At 36.8% G+C, this 20439-nt stretch overlaps 2 protein-coding genes across 2 annotated transcripts; both read left to right on the top strand.

Annotated features, from left to right (window-relative positions):
• Positions 1-11209: 11209 nt before the first annotated feature.
• On the top strand, positions 11210-13721 carry LOC140330162 (left-right determination factor 2-like). Its single transcript, XM_072410473.1, has 4 exons — positions 11210-11456; positions 11757-12000; positions 12542-12781; positions 13094-13721. The coding sequence occupies exons 1-4, from the start codon at positions 11210-11212 to the stop codon at positions 13431-13433; spliced, it is 1071 nt and encodes a 356-aa protein (XP_072266574.1). The 3' UTR covers positions 13434-13721.
• A 3769-nt stretch (positions 13722-17490) lies between these two features.
• On the top strand, positions 17491-18474 carry LOC140329910 (left-right determination factor 1-like). The gene is made up of 2 exons (XM_072410301.1): positions 17491-17747; positions 18135-18474. Exons 1-2 carry the CDS (start codon positions 17491-17493, stop codon positions 18472-18474), a joined length of 597 nt encoding a protein of 198 aa, XP_072266402.1.
• The last annotated feature ends 1965 nt before the right edge of the window (positions 18475-20439 follow it).

Below are 20439 nucleotides of genomic sequence, written 5' to 3'. Positions count from 1 at the left end.
TACAATCAGTTACACGATATGATCCCCTATCCCCCTAATTTAATCTAACTACAGTACAATATAATTTATTCTAATAAATTTTCTTCTATAATCCTATAACTAGTAATTTTAATATAGACACTAATCTCATAAATCTTGTATCAATTTGCTCCCCTTCTCTAAGTATTCACACCCATTATTATCTTTTAGGGCACTCTGGACCCTCACACACCTAGTAAACCTTTAAGTTTTATTCATAGTTCACCTACCTGCCTTATTTGAATTTAACAATATCATAATGTTGACATACAAGGCATTAGTCTCATTATCTAATCAGGGATTACTGTATTTAGTTAATTGGTCATATAGTAGCAACTTGAAAATAGTTCCTAGTGGAATAAATTGAAATATAGTTATTTGGCCTACAAAGGGCTGGGTTGCCAACCCTGGGTTTTAGACAACAAAAGAAAAACAGGAAAGAAGGTTTTTTTTAGGCAACGTGAAATTGTATTAGTGAATAATTCTCATAATACACATTCAAACATTTGAGTATTTTTGGATATGTATTATGAGAATAATCACTAATACAATTTCACCTTGCCTAAAAAAACATTTCTTTCCTGTTTTTCTTTAATTGGTCGTATATCCCATGAAGTATGTAATGAGAAGAACCACAACAATTTGTTGTTTGCCCTTGTATGTAAACTTGTTTTCCTTTATAACTTTGCTGACAATATAATTTTGATTTGCCGCAAAGGAAGCCGTTTCTTGTTTTTGTTTTAATGTAACAGCTTTATAAGGGAGCAACTTTACTTGACAATAAAGGGAGGAGGGATTAACAATATCCTCTAAACTTTTTTAGGAATGGAGTTTGTGTATACCTATTTTTTTGTATTACCTACAAAAAAATAATAATACAGAAACTCCATTTCTAAAAAAGTTTGAAAACTTTCTAAAAATGAAAAACTTAGATCTTGTTAATTGTTAATTTGCTTGAAACTTTATCAGGCAAAACTAGAAAGAAAAAATTTTAGTGTTTTCATTGACAAACTTAATTCTATTTGTTAAACATAAACAAAGTTAGAAATTCTTGTCTGCAAAACACTTCAACAAAATGGGACTGAGGAAAGTTTATCACTATCCCCATCCCAAATCTTTTCCTTTTATTACATTTCTTAATCATTCATTAGGGAGCTAATTTATATAGAGGAATTTTTGCCCATGCTTGCTGTATACAAGAATTGAATAGTCCATAGTCGTCGTTGTCACAATCTCCTCTTCATAATGCACATGCACCTGGCAAATGCAATCTATAGAGCATGCCGACATTGACTTGTTTATGAATCTGAAGTTTGCCCACAATCCCTGTAATGCTGGTTTTGGACATAGCAATTTTCAGTCGATTTAAAAACTTTTGCTCTACTGAGATTTACAAATATGATCCAAAATAATCACTAAAGCTAAGCAATTTCCCATACAATTCAGTTGATTGTAAAGAGGAATCTGGGCTTTAACTCATTAAATGTGCACAAACTGGGTAAATCAACTTATGAATAAAATTATATATATACTTTTTTTTAATGATTTTTGGGGTGGCTTACATTGTTTTTTTATTTGTTATTTTTTCATATATACATATATGTATATTTTTACATTTGTTATTTTCATTTACAATGATATAAAAAATCCAAACAACAATGTTGTAGTGTTTGGACTTTTTTTTGACCAGGGTTATTTCAGTTCCAACTTTGAAAGTGTTGTGATTCCAATAAGTAATGAAATGAAAAGTACAATTGCTCAGATTGTCACAGGTATGGCCAACTTAAGAGAGGCACCGGCAACCTGAAAATCTTCACTGGGTCTGCTACAAGCAAACCAGTTTATTGAGCAGTTGGTCACCTAGCAGAACATTGTAAGGGGGATGAAGCAGCTCTGACACCAATCTGTAGCACAGAGTCATTTGATAATGAGATGTAATCTTTATCACATTTTCAATACCCTGCTGTGTCCAGTTAGTGATGACATTGAAGATGGAGGGGCACCCATTTGCACATGTTTTGTGTTTTTTGAAAGTGCTAATTAGGTGGAAGCCAGGCTGTGTCATTATGAAGGAGCCAACCACCACAGTTAATTTGTCAGAAAAAGGCGTTACTCAGAAGATGAATCTGACCATCATTGTCTAGTTGGCTTTTAATACCAGTCCAATGTCTCGCTAATGCTAAGTACACACGTCAGAATATTCTCGTCCGATAATACCCTCAGGGCTGGTATCGGACAAGAGTCTAACGTGTGTACAGCATTCATCCGATGTCGTTAATGGATCCGTCCTGGTGGATCTATGAATGGTGAATGATCGTAATACAAGTGAAGGGGAGAGAGCACCCCCTCCCTCCTATCTCCATGAAGCAGAACGGTTCTGTTTGTAGATCACTTGTTCAGTCTTTTGTCGTTGGAAAGCATCATGAGAGTCAATTATTGAAAGTGTGTATGCAGCCTTAGGATTAGAATGGGAAAACTTAGGGAGCTCCCCCTGCCTTGGAGAAGGACATGATTTCATTTGCAATATTTGGTCATGGTTCTCTGATGATAAGTGGCCACACTCCAAGTCATTCCAAACCATCTTTTTCTTTTACATCTAAAAATGTAGACAGCTTAACTCATACCAGACAGATGTGTATGTATAGTAGCCCAGCAGAAACCCCCAACACCTTCTTTGCCCCTGGTTGATCAAGTTTACCCCTCAAGGTCAGTTGGCCTATGGAGGTGTCCTTAAAGCCAAAGGCCAAATTTTATTTATATTGCAGCCTTAGATTTAATGGCTGCATTCATATTTTTATTGTCAGCCTTTTCTATTTATTTTTACCTGGACATCGTACCAGTAACACATTTTTTACCCTAGGGTGACAATGATCACACACCGCACTATAGAGCAGCATTGTCATTCTATACAGGAATACGGAATACCTCCTTCTCCCCTCTTCTACTTGAAATAAAACCTTGTTATACTCTCCTGTCACAGGTTGCCGACATCTTTTTCCATTTTCTCTTCCTTGTTACAATCTTGGGCCATCTTCATCAGCCCAGCCAGGATGACATAACTCGTGCGTAGGTGCTGGGGAGTTCCAGCAACTTCAGGGAAAGCTAGCACTTGTTATACAGTATATCACGGCAAGCAACATGCACATGTGCAATTAGGCATTAGTGACAGCTCAAGCAAGTGACCAGCCAGGTAAGAATTCTCATTGCAGAAGGAACATCCCTGTCCCTTTCTGCAATGAAGCCCGGCCTGATTTAAAGTGGAACTAAACTCATTGGTGGGTGGTGAGCTTCTGGCTGAATGGGAAGATTGAAGATGGCGGCACCTGGCACTTGTTCAGCACCAGGATGAAGAACATCTCTAGGATGATGCAGGACCTGATCGAGGGAAGGTCCTTCACCATCGAGGGATCTGCAGGATTGCAGTATGAATTTTTTTTTTCAATTTAATCCTGCTTTAAAGAAAGTGGAACTTACAGTAAATAGAAGCAATTTGGTGAAGTTCACTGTCGAGGATTGCATAGGTTTCAACATGAAGATGCCCATACATACAGTGCTTGTTAACCAATCTAACTGAAACTGGCCAGATTTGTTCTGCAATCTAATGTCTATGGCCTACTAGCTAGTCAGTCACATGGTGTCATTTCAGTTTTCACCTCCTCAAGACCTACTGAGGGCAATTGTCTACTAGTGTCCACATTGATAAATACAGTATATGTATATATTCCATCTCACCTCCAATGCTCCCTATATGCATAAATATGGAACCTAACCAAAGCCTTCATATTTAAATCAACCAGAAAACCTCTAACCACCAATAACTTTTTCAAGTTACTTAAAGTATACATAAACCTGGAGTGATGCTTTACCAGTAATAACACAATGGGTCTAATTTATCAAAGCTCTCCAAGACTAGAGAAGATGAACTATCATGGAAGAACCAGGATGATCCATCAAACATACAGCGGATCTGGTCCAGGATTGAAAACATTTGCCAAATATTAGCAAATGCTTTGAGGTAATATATCCCAGGTTTGCTAGATCACCCAGGTTTTACCATGATAGTCTATCTTCTCCAGTCTTGGAAAGCTTTGATAAATCGGGCCCTATGCCTTGGCTAACTAGTATATAGGTTATCAGCATTGTAATTAAGGTGAAAGTATCTTCTAATTTTTGTGTGTCATAATCTAAAATATGCCACGATTTTTAGTCATTCTTAAGGAACAGACTTGGAACAGTGTAAAGGCAGACTCATGTAAAAACTGTGATATCCTCACCATAGGAAGAGACATTTAGCAGTTAGTGAATGCAGAGTTGGCCAATTTAGATGCAGATTTGATGGAAGCAGAATGACAATTAGCAATTGGTGCAGTGAATGGGTTGTTTGCTGGTCTCTCCCCAGTTGTCCTTTCACTGGCTATAACATTAGTCATAAACAAATCAGCTTCAGTTTGATTGGTGTTTCATTTCGATCAACAAGTTTGATATAAATGTTGACTGTACATAAAAATTCAATCGATCGTGCTGCCACCCACTGGAATTGATTCACAGTCCAACAGGAAAAATTCACAGTAAAGATGAAAATTTGTGCATGATACAAATATAACCATAAAAATCAGCCAAGAGGTCACATACTTGTGTGATTGATGGGAATTTTCGGATCTTACTAATCAAGGTTCAGTCAGTTCTACACTTGATATTGATTCTGTTTGGTCAATCAAATTCCAAATCATTGATAGAAAGAGAGAGAGGGAATTGTAGACAGGGATTTTTAGGTGGCATAAGTAAACAACATCAAAATAAATATTTTATTGGTCATAATACAATATGATTTTGACCAAACGATATGATTATTAATCATAATACAATATGTCCAGTGCATGCAATGAACAACCATATGTATGAGAAAAAGGTGGTGCCCATCTATTCATTTTTTTGTTCATTGATGCTGACGTTCTCTCCCACTGCTCGAGCCATCTATTTGTTGTGCTTCTGTGACGCAGGATTTACAGCTTTTGAGAATACTCGCCTCCAGTACTCCTGATAAAGCAAAATTGTTTCTGTGAAACGCGTAGAGAAAGAATGTGAAAAAATATACCCTTAGTGATGTCCCATTTTGGTTGTATGGGCCCTCTTGGGTAATCACTAATTTGGAAGGGATATAAGTTAACATTTTTACAACATTCAGTATGCATTTTTAAAAATAATTTTATGTAATGTTTTTATTGTATCATGACAAATAAAATATTTATATTTTATTTTGATGTTGTTTACTTATGCCACTTAAAAGTTCCTGTCTACAATTCCTTCTCTTTCTATCTATGATCATTTGGGATGTGGCACTAATGAAAATACACACCTTGGGACTTGGGACATAGCTGTAGACCACCTGATACACCAGATTGGTGAGGGGTGTCTGCTAAATTCCCCAAACTCTCCTAGATTTGGGGAATAAAGTTCTGCCCAAATCATTCATGACTGGAGCAACTGGTGCCTATGTGAGTCCCTTTGACCTTCTATCAATGACAGACTAGATTTCCCATAGCACATAACTAGTTTCCAACAGCAACTTTACTCGCTTTGGTAGGAAAATGAAAAGGAAGGACATTTCATTTTTCTGATTTTTATACCTGAAGCCTTCAGTGACATTAGGTGCTGCATAATGGAGGACATTTAGATTTCTTTGAAGCCAAGTTTATTCCTGACTTTGAGACATGCTTCTCCTAATAGTCAATTATGTCTCAATGCCTTAAGGCATATAATTCCCCACCCACAATTAAGTCTGGCACAAATTTTGACACCTACCAATTAAGGTAATTGTGTATTGGGACAACAGGCAGGTAGCACATAACCTTGGAAAATGTATTCACCTTCCTGAACACCTGAGAGTTTCCATAAGAGAAACACAACTAATGTATTGGAGGTGTGGGACACCAATATAAACACATATATCCCATTGTCCTATTCCGTTCTGAGAAAGGAATCTAACGAACATTACAATAAATGTTTAGCCTTTATACTCATCTCATTTATCATTTTTAACTGTAGGGATATAAAACAGGTAATCTATTCCTTGCAGAAGGTGGTTTTGGCATAGGTTGGAAACCTGGCCTTTTTTCATTTTTTTCATGGAGTTTCTTTATTTTCGTTATGATGATGTGGATTTCCCATGATTGTCCTGATTTTCAGGCATACAAGGCTTTATGAAGGCGTCAGCAGTATATGGAAGCAGAAGGTTTAAGTCATGCATCCTGCTAATATTTTTTCCCTGCTAAATTGTGCACAGGCACCCAAGAAATCCACAAGGCCCATAAAAAAACCATTGGGTTAGGCCCATCTTTTCCACTACTCATTGGTACATTTCTAACACCTGTGTGCCCATTGTAGGTGCTCTTGGTGTTAAAAATGAATATCAGAATGGGTTATGCAACCTACACAAGCAAATGGCTATGCTGTGACACAGTAGTTTAGGCAGCACAATTTGGCCCTTGTCAAGGTCACTCAGATCCTTACTTTTGCCCATTTTTTTAATCCTTTTTATTGAAACAGGATTGGAAGAGAAATAAAAACAATAGTACAAAGCAAATGTGGCATCAAGAGACGTGAACCAGTATTCGTAAAACCTTTGCCCATTTCATCTACTTTTACATATCACCTTCAAGATTTGACACTTCACTTGCTGCCTAATATATCAATTTCTCGCCTCATGAGACATTGTAACCAAATATCCTTTTTTATCACCTGTGAGATTCTTTGAGGTCAGGGCCTGATAGGAGGTTTTGTGTTTTCAGCAAAGCACTATGGTTAGGTGCTACCTATATAAATACCTGAAAAAAATATAAACAGAACTTGGAAACCAACAAAAATGACTGTATCTCCTTTTTTTTACAGTACTTGTTCCATTTTGGAATTTGCACGATCCGGAGGGTCGTTATTGTAGAAAGGGACAGGCGTTGTCCCTCTGGGTTTCTGGCATCAAAGTTTATCTGTTCATGTGCAGCATCATCTTTGGTAGCCAGGTAAACCTGGCAAACCTGGGTTATCTTGCGTGGATAAACAAAGCCAGAGGAGTTACGCCATCCTTGCATGGACAATCAAGATAGCTGAAGATTGTCTGCAGCAGGAACAAGAGAGGAAAGAAGGTGATGCCATGCACTAGCCCACAAATAGGTGAGTGGCATTCAGATTTAGTTCTTTTTTTTTTTTAATGTTGATTGACAATTAGTATTTTGAGAACCCTAGGCATCACTGAATCACTTGGCTATTATCTAAAGACAATCATTAGAACTGTATTTAGTCTACTAAACCATAGATATGTACAAAAGGAACCTAAGTCTGTATCCTGGGGCTATTTGGTGTCCATATTTCACTTTGTTCAGCCTGTTTAATCTCCTGTCTGACAATCTAAAAGCCACCACCTAACCTCCAATACACAAATTCTACAAGGGCTTTTCTCAAATTCCAGGCTGCCCCTTGTTTGCATAACAAGAGGGTCTGAGAAATCCAGCAATTGGAACACCACACTGTGAAATAAATCCAATCCACATTGCAGTCTTCTGCTCTGTCTGTTTGCTCAATTTAGTATTTGCAGATCCTGCTTTCTGCAATCCACAGTCCTGGGCCTGGGAGAAGGGGGACAGCATACATGACCCAGTGTCATTAGAGACCGGCATTGTGGAGGGTCAGGGCCAGACAGTAAGAAGCACGCAGACCTGGGTGAGCTAGTGAGATGACCCAGACAAGTGTAAATATCAGAGGACACAGAGCTAGAGATAACTGTCTGGAGGGTTCAATACCAGCACATCTGCTGTCTGCGCCACTTAAAAAAAACTGGTTTCACTTGTCAACAACTTAAACATTACATTGGTATTTCCTTACCCAACAAAATCAACACTCACATACCCAATTATCACTGTCTGAATTCTGACAATTCCTCGCCAGTCTAAAACATTCTGTATTTTTGTACCCTCTTTTCTTAGATTCCTGCACGCTCACTATTTGTGTGGAGTTTGTATGTTCTTCTTATCCTTTTATTCATTTATCCACATTCTTCAGTTTCGTCCTGTAATCCAAAAACATTGAGGCTGGTTATAAATTATCCAAACCCTAACTAAATGTCATTTAGTAAGTTATTTATAACAGGGTGACTATTACTATTATACTAGTTATATAGCACCATCAAATTACACAGCACTGTACAAAGTCCATAGTCATGTCCCTAGCTGTCCCTCAAAGGGGCTTACAATCCAATGCCCCTACCATAGTCATATGTCATTACCGCAGTCTAAGGTTAAATTTGGGGGGAAGCCAAATAACCTAACTGCCTGTTTTTGGAAATTGGGAGGAAACCAGAGTACCCAGAAGAAACCCACACAAACACGGAGAGAACCTGCAAACTGAGCTCAGCTCTTTGAGGGCTCGTGGATGTAATCTATTTAGCCATGTGCTTTATATACATTCGGGTGATTTACTTAAGGTATTTATGGTAGGGACATTAGATTGTGAGCCCCTTTAAATGACAGTTAATGACATGACTATGGACTTTGTACAGTGCTAAGCAATATGAGGGTGCTATATAAATACTGGATAATAATAAGCAAACTTTTATGGATTATAAATTGAATATTAATGACAATAGTCAATATTGAACCACTCATTTAAATTTAGATAACAATGTTAATAACAGAAATAATACAAATCCTAAAGTCTTCAGATAGGTATGAGCTATTCCAGGCCCTGATAAATAACATGGGACATCAGTCAAGAATCGGTCTCCTGCATGAGTTTAAAGTGGTCCTTTCTTTTACTAACAGTTACGTTAAAGGTGATTTTTTTTTTTTTGGGCTTTGTCCATCAGATAAACTAGGCTCAATAGATATGACATACTATGTAGCATTGGTATCTTAAACTCTCTTGTGTATTCAGGAAAACTATAGAGCTATGGGTCCTGATTTATGAAAGCTTTCTTAAAACTTTCATTAGTGAAGCTGAGTGATCCAGCAAATTTGCAATGGATCTGGCCCAGGATTCAAAACATTGCTAACAAATAGCAAATGACAAATCCATTCCAGGTTTGCTGGATCACCAAGCTTCACCGATGAAAGTTTATCCTCTCCAGTCTTAGAAAGCTTTATTAAATCAGGCCCATTTTTTGGAAACAACAATCTTATTATTTATATATAGACCATGTATTTTAAAGGCAAACCACATACACAAATAACAAAATAAACTAGTTGGCTTTTAAATGCATGTTGGCTAATTGCCCATAACACCCCCTTTGCATGTAATGAAGTCTCATTCTGTAACAGCAGCCTTTGTACTCAAGGTGATATACATAGACGTGTATTGCATGTCTAACACATACACATATATCCATAGGCAAAAAGAGATAATGCATATTAGAAATGCTGATTTATTTTTGACTTTGAAGTCTGGATGAATAATTTAGGTTTTTAAGAGTGTTAACCTCTATTGGTCTAATCAATAGGTATAGTATCCTTATGATATATGTTTATATAGACTTACAACTATTATACTACGGTAACTATTTGAGTAGCCAGCAGACAGCAGCAAACAGCAAAGATGTATATTACATATTAGGTCAGAGAAGGGGAAATGGAAGTTGATTTATCATTAGCATGCCAGCCAGTTTAGCCAGTTCCTTTAGGTGTAAATAATATGCTTCATCAGTCCCCCTCTGGGAATTAACACCTTTTCTAACTGTCTAGGGCAGGGTGCCCACACTTTTTTTGGCTTGCGAGCTACTTTCAAAATGACCAAGTCAAAACAATCTACCAACAATAAAAAACCTGTACTTAATAACTCGTGTGTGCGATAGATTTCCTTTTGAAAGGCGATCTACTCGCGTTGCCTTTGCAATCTACCGGTAGATCACGATTCACCTGTTGGGCACCCCTGGTCCAGGACATGTCAAGAATTAAATAAGAGGCACTGTAGCAAATGGACAGTTTATCTTCCAGATATAAAAATACAGCTAACAATATAAATCTTTACTGTATATATCAATATGTAAGGAACTAAAGCAGTTGGAAAACTGCTGGAAACTGTTGGAAAACTATTGTGTTTAAATCCCTTTACATGATTAAACGCTTAAAACATGATTTAACACTTTATAAAAAGGCCTGGTAATTTCTTTACAGGATATTTGTGATGTGTCCAATGACCAAATAATTGAATATATCTCCAATTAAACTTATCCTTACCATTAGTTCCAATCTCTCTATGTGATAGATATTTGAGCAATCCTTGTTTTCCTAGAGTTTTATATATATATATATATATATATATATATATATATATATATATTGGATACAAAGAACAGAAATATTTTTACTAATAAGACAAGAAACTTTAAGACTCTTCAATCTTGAAAAATACATATTTGTTCATGAACGATTCATAAACAACGTCGGACGAGCAGCACTGTACATACGTCAGATTCTCATCTGATTCCAGCTCTTAGATTTAAATCCGCAGCCTTAGAACTAAATCTGTGCAATACTTTAAAATAACACACAAATTTTAAAAAAGGAAAATGTATAATATTTTCATAAATATAAAAAAATAAAAAATATATCCCTGCATTTAGTTAAATGTACAATTTCTTCATCACAAATCTTTATGCTGGTAACAATCATGATTCAGAGGATGTGTTGTGACAATATTTAAAAAAAAACAAAACTAAGATTTAAGTCATTGCAATGCATTTTATATATCAAATAACACACAAATAAAACAAAGACTTTAAAAAGAAAATGATAAAATTAAGAATTTATTTATATCATATATTTTATTTATATAATTTAGGAATATAGAATTTCTAACATTCAAGCAAGGATAAAAAAAATAATAAATATGTCCCAGCATTTGGTTAAATGAACGAATTTCCAGATTGGGATAAAGTAGTTGTAGGTATTAGGGTATATATTGTCTAAAATGTGTCTGACACCTAATTGTGCTGATGTTCTCCTATGTTTTCCTAATTTGCATTATTGGCTTGCACAGCGGGTGGTCCATCCTTTCTCCTTTAAAAGGAGGAGCCTCAGGGAGCTTCATCAGACAACTTGCAGTTTGCAAGGACTACACACCTCTTGTCCCCTCTACTTCTCTCTACTTTGGACGTTTCTTCTTGGCTACAAGAATGATGAACCCCCAGATCCTCATCAGACTGGCCATGCTTCTCAGTGCCTTGCTCTTCTCTACCAGCAGTGGATTTACAGCTGAAGACATCAAGGAAGCCCTGCTTAAGAAACTGAACCTGCCTGCTCTCCCGATTCTGACCAAACCGGACACGGAGAACTTGTTGGTCCCCAGACACATCCAGGACAAGTACATATCAATGCTCAACAAGCAGAAGGAGAGAACTAAGAGGTCTCTACCCAGCCTAGCCGGCATTATCAGAGGAATCAAAGGAAATGCTGGTAAGATAATTCATGCAATATACAATATTTAATAAATGTAACATATTTCTGTATGGCCTTGCAAGTTGCACTCCAACATTACTGTTTACAGTCTGGAAACTGGTCCATTACACAGTTTGGTAACATTGTTAGGCATGGCCCAATGTCTTTCGTCATCGACAACCCTTCACTTGCTACAGATAGTATATTTATTTCAAGTGCCCCAGTGATGGCAAATTCATTAGCCTTCCCTTCCTGGTTGACAGACATCTCCAATCAATTTGCTAAGATTCTAATTTTTCTTTTTGCTTTTCTTGATAGATATTGCTGGAGAAGTGTTGTATTCCGACTCCACCAAGCTGAGCCTAGTCTTTGCCATGGATTCCAGAGTCCCCCAGAACAGTGAGGTCACCATGGCTGAGCTGAAGCTTTTTAAACTCCCCCCGACCACCAGGGTTATGCCCGACAGGCACTCACACAGGCCCGTCAACAATGCAAGAGTCAGCATCTACCATGTGGAGGTACAGAACGATGGAAGCAATAGGACCTCACTTGTGGATTCCAGGTATGCAAACCCTAGACATTGACATTCTATACATATAGACAGCATTTATCATTAGAAATGAATCATAAAAATTCTAAACTCTAAAAAAGTAAGGTAGACATAGTAAACTAGGCTTTCCAAAGAGAAAAAAAGTTAACATTGCTGATGTCTCCTGAACATACTACTTGCTTAGCTGTCATCCTGACCTTCATAATTCCATACTTAAAATGGAGTCCTAAGACTTTGACATTGCTAATCTGCAGTTTATTAAGTCACATTCTTATGGTTTTTACTTTTTTTTTAGTAAGTCAGTGGTAAAATTGCATCTTTTGTACACTTTTCTGATTTCACAAATGAAATCAATGTCCTCTTAGGAACGTACAGTCCTCTAGCAGCTGGTTTTATTGTACTTAAATCAATAGGCAGCCATAGCTTTGGTATTGTGGCACAGCCTTGCTCTGATTTGCTCTGATTTGTTTCCATGGCTTGCGTAAATTCTAATGCAGAATATATAACATTAAAACTATCATGTCTGACATTTGAATTTTCCTTCATTTTACAGGCTGGTGCCCATTATGGAGTCTGGTTGGAGAAGCTTTGATGTGACGAGAGCTGTACATTATTGGATGAGAAGCAGCAGACAGTCTGACTTGCACCTGGAGATCACAATAGATGGTGAAAGATATGGCAACTATGCTGCAGAGATGGCAAAATTGGTTCAATTTACCGCTCAAAATCCCTCTAACAGCAGTGCTGGGAAACCTGAACTGGTCCTGTACACCCTTAACCTTGATGAGTATGGGTAGGTACATCTTCCTTTACAATATAATAATATACTATAAGTGTCAAAAGCAGCTTTTATTCAATACATTGATATTCACTAAGATTAATTAAATATATTTTCTGGTAATGATGATGTACAGTGGAAAGCAGTCTAACCCTTCCCCACTAACTGTGCAATTTTTGCAAACAATTCCATTTTTAAAATACAAAATTTATTGGTTCTTGTGGAAAGCTGCTTTTACAATTTGCCCTCTATATATGCTAATATGTGTTTTTCAGTACATATATAAAGATGATGGTTCCTTACAGTTCTTTCTTTTTTTTTTTTTAGTGCTCGTGGAGATTGTTCAGCATCTGGAGCCAAAAAGGACAATATCTGCTGTAGGGAAGATTTTTTCATCAATTTTCGAGAGCTGACCTGGACCAAGCTCTGGATCATTGAGCCTGCTGGGTACAACGCTTTCCGCTGCACCGGTACCTGCAGGCAGCCTCATTCTCATGCACTTAAATACCATTACAAGGAGAGGATCTGCGCTGTAGTGGAGAGTTCCCCTTTACCCGTCATGTATTTGGTCAAGAAGGGTGAATACACGGAAATAGAAGTCGCCGAGTTTCCTAACATGATAGTCCAGAAATGTGGTTGCACCTCAAACAACATCTCCATTATATAAAGCAGTGTGAGATGGAAGCTCTTGGACTCCGGTGCGCTGCTCTCTCCAGCACTTGACAACGTCTGCTACGCAGCTGCATTCACAATTGGTTTACTCCTGGCAAACTCTGCCAGTAAGGTATCTCCTATGAATGGACAGTCGTAATTTGAACGAATGTCAATATTAGCCATGTAAAAGCACTTTCCTGTATATATATATCACATTTATATTTATATTTATCAATCCTCTGATACAAGGATAGTATTGGAGGGAATTTTATTATTTTTAATATATGATCATTTATTTTTAACAAAGATCTCTGATCGCTGAAAAAAAGCAACAATAAACAGATTAATTAAATATCAGTCTCTTGTATAATATTTTGCACTCAGATATAATGCTTTAATAAAACATTTTGATACTATACTGACCAATCCCCTGACCAATAGCTGACCTATTTCTGGAAACATCGGACATGATTTATTAAAGAGGGGATACACCTACATCAGTGAAGATGGGTGATCCAGCAATTCAGTCATTTGCTATTTGTTGGTAAATGTTTTAAACCCGGATAAGGTCCATTCCAAGTTTGCCGGATCACCCAACTTCACTAATGAAAGTGTATCCTCTTCAGCCTTGGAGAGCTTTAATATATCATGTCCATCAACTTTATAGACACCATTTTGATTATCACAGGAGTTATTCAAAACTTTAGCATATTCCCAAACCAGCCTGTTGCAACTTAAGCAATTTCCACATATTTATTCAAAACTACAGGATAAACCAGCTCTACCAATAACATAATAAACCAGTTGGGTTTTAAATTTGTCGGCTATTTTGCTACTGGTATAAGTATAATGAAGTTGTATACTAAATCATCTGCCTATGTAATCACTGTGATATACATAGAAGTCTATTGCATGTCCAGTGCATAAATATTTATATACCCAAAGTAAAAAAAACAGCTCTGATGTAAAGAAGTCTTATATTAGAATGTAAATGCTTACACAATGGGCCTTTATTAAAGCTCTCCAAAATTGGAGAATATTGACTATGGCCCGGATTTTTAACCTCCTGAGCGGTAACCCAGAGAGACTCGGAAGAAAAAAGTTGCTGAAAGCAGTAACACCGAGTCACACGAGGGGTAGCTAAAACAGTGAAAATGAATAGTAAATAGAGCCTTACCTGATCCACCTGCGTCCTCCTTCATGATCCCTGTCCTCTCACTTCCTCCGGCCGAGGTCCTCTGCATCCAATGAGTCACCGGGAGTGAAATTTTTTTTTTTATTCAATTTATTATTTTGACATGATTTTGTGTTTCAAACGTTATTATACTCATATTTATATAATATACAGTAAAATAATTTTTCATGATAAACTTTTTACCGCTTTTAGACATATAAATCTGTACAGAAATGAATTGCCCAGGAGGTTAAAGCTCTCCCAGACTGGAGAGGGGACACTTTCATCAGTGAAGTTGGGTGATCCAGCAAACCTGAAATGGACCTATGGAGGATTGAAAACAAATAGCTAATGACTTTTAGGAAATCCATTCCAGGTTTGCTGGATCACCCAGCTTCACTGATGAAAATGTGTCTTCTTCAGCCTTGGAGAGCTTTAATAAATCAGGGCCTATTATAGGAGAGCCTGGGTGATTCAGCAAACCTGGAATTGATTTCCTATACAGTAGGACCCTGTTCATCCGGAACTCAGATAACCGGAAAATTCAGATAACCAGCACCCGACAGCTCGACTTCCTTGATTGCTCCTGCAGTCCTAGCGGAGCTGTGGCATGTGTTCTGCACTTACCAAGAACACATACCACAGCTCCGCTAGAGCTGCAGAAGGAATCAAGGAAAGTGGAGCGTTATCAGGGTTTCCCTTTTCTCAGCCATTTAGCACTAGAGGTGAATAGGGACAAATCTTCTCATTAAAGTCTGGTGCTGAATGGCTGAAGAACCTCAGTTAACCAGAATCTACACTTACCCGGAATCGGCCATTTCCAGTGGGTGCTGTATAACCAAAGTTCTACTGTATATAATTTGTAATAAATGGAAAATGCTTTCAATCCTAGAACAGATCTTTCCCAGGTTATCACATGTAGGTTCCTCAACAGCCATATAAAACACTAAAGGCAGAGCATTGATATATTGTTTCACAATGGCAGCAGGAGCCTTGGGTTCATCTCTCAGCAGAGATATAAGCTATACAAAGTTGAATGTTTTAGCCCAAAAAACAGTTATCAAGGTGAAACTGTAATCTTCTCTGGGGAGTTGCAAAGGCACATCAAAACAGGATTCTGTTTTTGATCTATATAAAAACAAAATAAATGATTAGCATAACAAGTGATAATAATGATATGTAAAAAATACTTTTGATCGCAGGATGAAAAAAGTAAGTGTTACATTTTATTGTTTTAAAGTGTTTTACAATTGCAAATACACATTACCCCACATAAGTATAAAGCTATAAATAAATCAAAATATAAGTAATAAAAAAAAATAAATATATATATATATATATATATATATATATATATATAATACTTCTATTTACCTCTATTTACTGTCTGTTAGAATAGTCAGCAGACAGCAGCAATTGGCCAAGGTGTATATCACATCTTGGAACAGAAAAGGGGAGATAGAAAAATACAAATTGATTTAATATTAACAAGCCGGCCAGTTTATACACTTTCCATAGATAAAACATATAAAAAATAATGTATTTTTGGGTGTTCCAAGGTGTTCAGGGAGTATAGTTTTCTTTATGTGAGATATATATATATGTATAGTTACCCCTGATATACTATTAGAATAGTCAGCAGACAGCAGCAAATGGCAAAGATGTATATCACATATTGGGACTGAAAAGAGGAAAATAGAAATTGATTTATCACCAACAAGCCAGCCAGTTTATTCACTTTCCATAGGTGCAAATATTTTGCTTCCTTAGTCTTCCTCTGGAAATTAACACCTTGTCTAGCAATCTAATTACAAGATATTGGTGATGTGGCCACAAAACTACATTTACGCTAAATGTGTTCCTAGGTGAGTTTTACTTTGATCTTGGTGTTTCTAAATGAGACCTTTAATGGCCATCTTAACAAAAATATTTTCAATTAAATGCTTTCTTTAAGACTTAAACTCATCCTTACCTTGCTTTAGTGTCTGAACAATACATTTTTACATTTTATTTCCTTTCCTAACCTAAAAGTTTTATATAGTAAGTATATGATGAGTAGGTAAAATAGTTTACAAAATGAATTATAAAATGTATTAAACAGACAAAGATAGTAAATAAAATAACACAATAAACTAAAGTATAAATTTATCAGTTTCAGATGGAAAACCTCTCTCTCTCTCTCTGTTAAATATATCTATCTATCTATCTATATATATATATATATATATATATAAAAATAATTATTATTTATTTATTGATTATATACCTAATTACCAAGCACAGTTTATTTTACACCGGTATATGATCTATAAAAATGTATATTTCAAATATATTGTTATTTCATTTTAATACAAAGAAAAAAGAAAAAGTTTTACTAAAAATACAAGAAATTTTAAAATTCTTGAATCTTTAAATGGTATATAATAATTATTCAAAATGATTCATTTTTATTTTTTGTATTTATGCTGGTCTTGATGATGGTCACAATTATAGTTCATAGAATGTGTTGTGACATTATTAAAAAAAAATAATCATTGCAATGCATTTTATATACAAAATAACACAAATAAAACAAAGACAATTTATAAAAATGAAATAAAAAATAATATATTCCAGCATTTGGTTAAATGAACAATATACCAGAATGGGATGAAGTAGTTGTAGGTATTAGTGTATATCTTGTCTAAGATGTGTCAGACAGCTAATGGTGGTGATGATCTCCTAATGTTTCTTAATTTGCATTATTGGCTTGCACAGCAGGTGGTCCATCCTTTCTCCTTTAAAAGGATGAGCTTTGGAGATCCTCATCAGACAACTTGCAGTTTGCAAGGACTACACACCTCTTGTCCCCTCTACTTCTCTCTACTTTGGACGTTTCTTCTTGGCTACAAGAATGATGCCTTCATTTTACAGGCTGGTGCCCATTATGGAGTCTGGTTGGAGAAGCTTTGATGTGACGAGAGCTGTACATTATTGGATGAGAAGCAGCAGACAGTCTGACTTGCACCTGGAGATCACAATAGATGGTGAAAGATATGGCAACTATGCTGCAGAGATGGCAAAATTGGTTCAATTTACTGCCCAGAATCCCTCTAACAGCAATGCTGGCAAACCTGAACTGGTCCTGTACACTCTCAACCTCGATGAGTATGGGTAGGTACATCTTCCTTTACAATATGAATAAAATAATATATGTTCCTTGCACTAAAGTGTCAAAAGCAGCTTTTATTAGGAGCATTGATATTCACTAAGATGAATAAATATATTCTCTGTTAATGATGACATACATATAGGTGGACTAAAGGTTATTTGAAATCTCAATTGGAAAGACAATGTTAAGAGGACAGAAAACAATAAGCCTAGTCTAACCCTTCCCCAGTAACTGTGCAATGTTTGCAAACAATTACATTTTTAAAATGCTAAATTTATTGGTTCCTGTGGAAAGCTGCTTTTACAATTTGCGCTCTGTATATGCTAATATGTGTTTTTCAGTACATATATAAAGATGATCGTCCCTTACAGTTCTTTCTTTTTTTTTAGTGCTCGTGGAGATTGTTCAGCATCTGGAGCCAAAAAGGACAATATCTGCTGTAGGGAAGATTTTTTCATCAATTTCCGGGAGCTGACCTGGACCAAGCTCTGGATCATTGAGCCGGCTGGGTACAACGCTTTCCGCTGCACCGGTACCTGCAGACAGCATAAATCTTCTGCACTTAAATACCATTACAAGGAGAGGATCTGCGCTGTGGTGGAGAGTTCCCCCTTACCCGTCATGTATTTGGTCAAGAAGGGTGAATACACGGAAATAGAAGTCGCAGAGTTTCCTAACATGATCGTCCAGAAATGTGGTTGCATCTCAGACAACATCTCCATTATATAAAGCAGTGTGGGATGGAAGCTCCCGGACTTTCTCCAGCACTTGACAATGTCTTCTACGCAGCTGCATTCACAATTGTTTTACTCCTGGTAAACTTTGCCAGTAAAGTAACCCAATGAAAAGACAGTCGTAATTCAAACAAATTTCAATATTAGCCATGTAAAAGCACTTTCCTGTATATATTGTATATATTGTTATTTCTAATATATGATCATTTTTTAAATAAAGATCTTTGATTGCTGAATTAAAGGCAACAATAAACAGCTTTAGTAAATATCAGTCTCTTTTATATTATTTTACACTCTGGTATAATCATTTATAATAATCATTTAAATACTATTGGCTAAATTTGAATATATCTGACTAATCACCAGAAATAATTTCAGGATAAAGAGGTATGAAAGCTGTCTAAACAAAAAAAATGACATGTAAGCAAAAGGATATCATGTGGTAGCACAAAGTGGCACCTTTTAGGAATAATCCAAATGGATTTTCAAAGTTCCAACCCAGACGGGTGTCTTCTCAGTCATGCTTCATAGACTGGGCAGTCTTAATTGACATTAAAACCACACAAAGAGTGCACCGGCATACAGCAGTATCCAAACAAAATAAAAAATGTATATACTCGTTAACAGTGAAGAAGTCAGCACAAGTCAAAAAAATATCAGCACTGGGTAAGCCGAAAAAAATTGGAGCAGCAATATCACCAATAGTAAACCAACATGGACATACTGTAGAGGAAAAGGTGGAGGGTTATCTATAACTGTGGTCACCAACCTTTTTGGACCCATGGGGCACTAAATTTTCCGTCTCAAGACCACGCATGTATGGGGAGCGGTTGTCACTTAAAGTGGAAGAAACTTCTCCCATAGTGATATCATGACGCCTGAACCCGTCCATTCCCCCATTGTAGGTCTGAGCTTGTCTATATCCGTATGGGGAACATAGTCAGCGGCCGTTCTTCTCCTGACCCTGCTCAGGGGCGCACTGGCCAGAGCTGCAGACCACCAAAATTTTCTTGCTGGTCTATATGGTGATAAAACTTGTTGAGCAGATGACTACGCTTTAATGAGGATGTAGAGCTGCTCAATCACTCCTTCCTGAATAGGTACTAGGCCCTATCGTATAGGAATAGCTTGTAGCTCAGTGGTTAGCACTCTAGTCTTTGCAGTGCTGGGGCCCAGGTTTGAATCTCAGGTAGGACACTATCTGCATGGAGTTTGTAGGTTCTCCTGGTGTTTGCTTGGGTTTCCTCTGGGTACTCCGGTTTCCTCCCACATTCCCAAAACATTGGCTTTCCCCCAAATTGATCTTAGACTGTGTTAATGACATATGACTATGGTCGGGACATTAGTTTGTGAGCTCCTTTGAGGGACAGCTAGTGATATGACTATGGACTTTGTACAGCTCTGTGTAATATGTCAGCACTATATAAATACTGTGTATTAATAATAGTAGGCCCTTTGGGAAGCCCGGGACCACACAAGTGCTCTGAACACTTTTGGATTCACAGATATTATCTGATAGCAATAATGAAAAACCTACACAAGTCTCTAATTTGGTTTGTTAATAGAAGTGCAGAGGAGATATCAGAAGGCTAACAGACCCATGTTGTGCATTTAAAAGAACCCTTTATTGCACAATACTGTCACATATTTTTATTATTATTATTTTTAATATTATTAATTATAAACACGATTTGTATAGCACCAACATATTACGCAGCGTTATGTAATCCCAACCCTGCCAATCAAGATAGCCAAGATCCAAACAAAGAAGAGAAGAAGGAAGAGGAGGATGGCACCCGTGATGGAACCGGGGCAGGTGAATGTAATTAAAAATTTGCAATCAAGCAAGTTAAGTTTTTTTTTTAGTTGCAGAAAGATAAGGTGATGTCCCTTTCCTTCCTGATTGTAATTTTTTAGAATACACTCTTCTGTCCCTGTTCCGTCAAGGGTACCATAAGAC

Source organism: Pyxicephalus adspersus, chromosome 4, assembly GCF_032062135.1.
Source record: "Pyxicephalus adspersus chromosome 4, UCB_Pads_2.0, whole genome shotgun sequence".
Taxonomy (NCBI): Eukaryota; Metazoa; Chordata; class Amphibia; order Anura; family Pyxicephalidae; genus Pyxicephalus; species Pyxicephalus adspersus.
The sequence above is the reverse complement of the archived record's forward strand: the minus strand, read 5'-3'. Positions and strand labels throughout refer to the sequence as shown.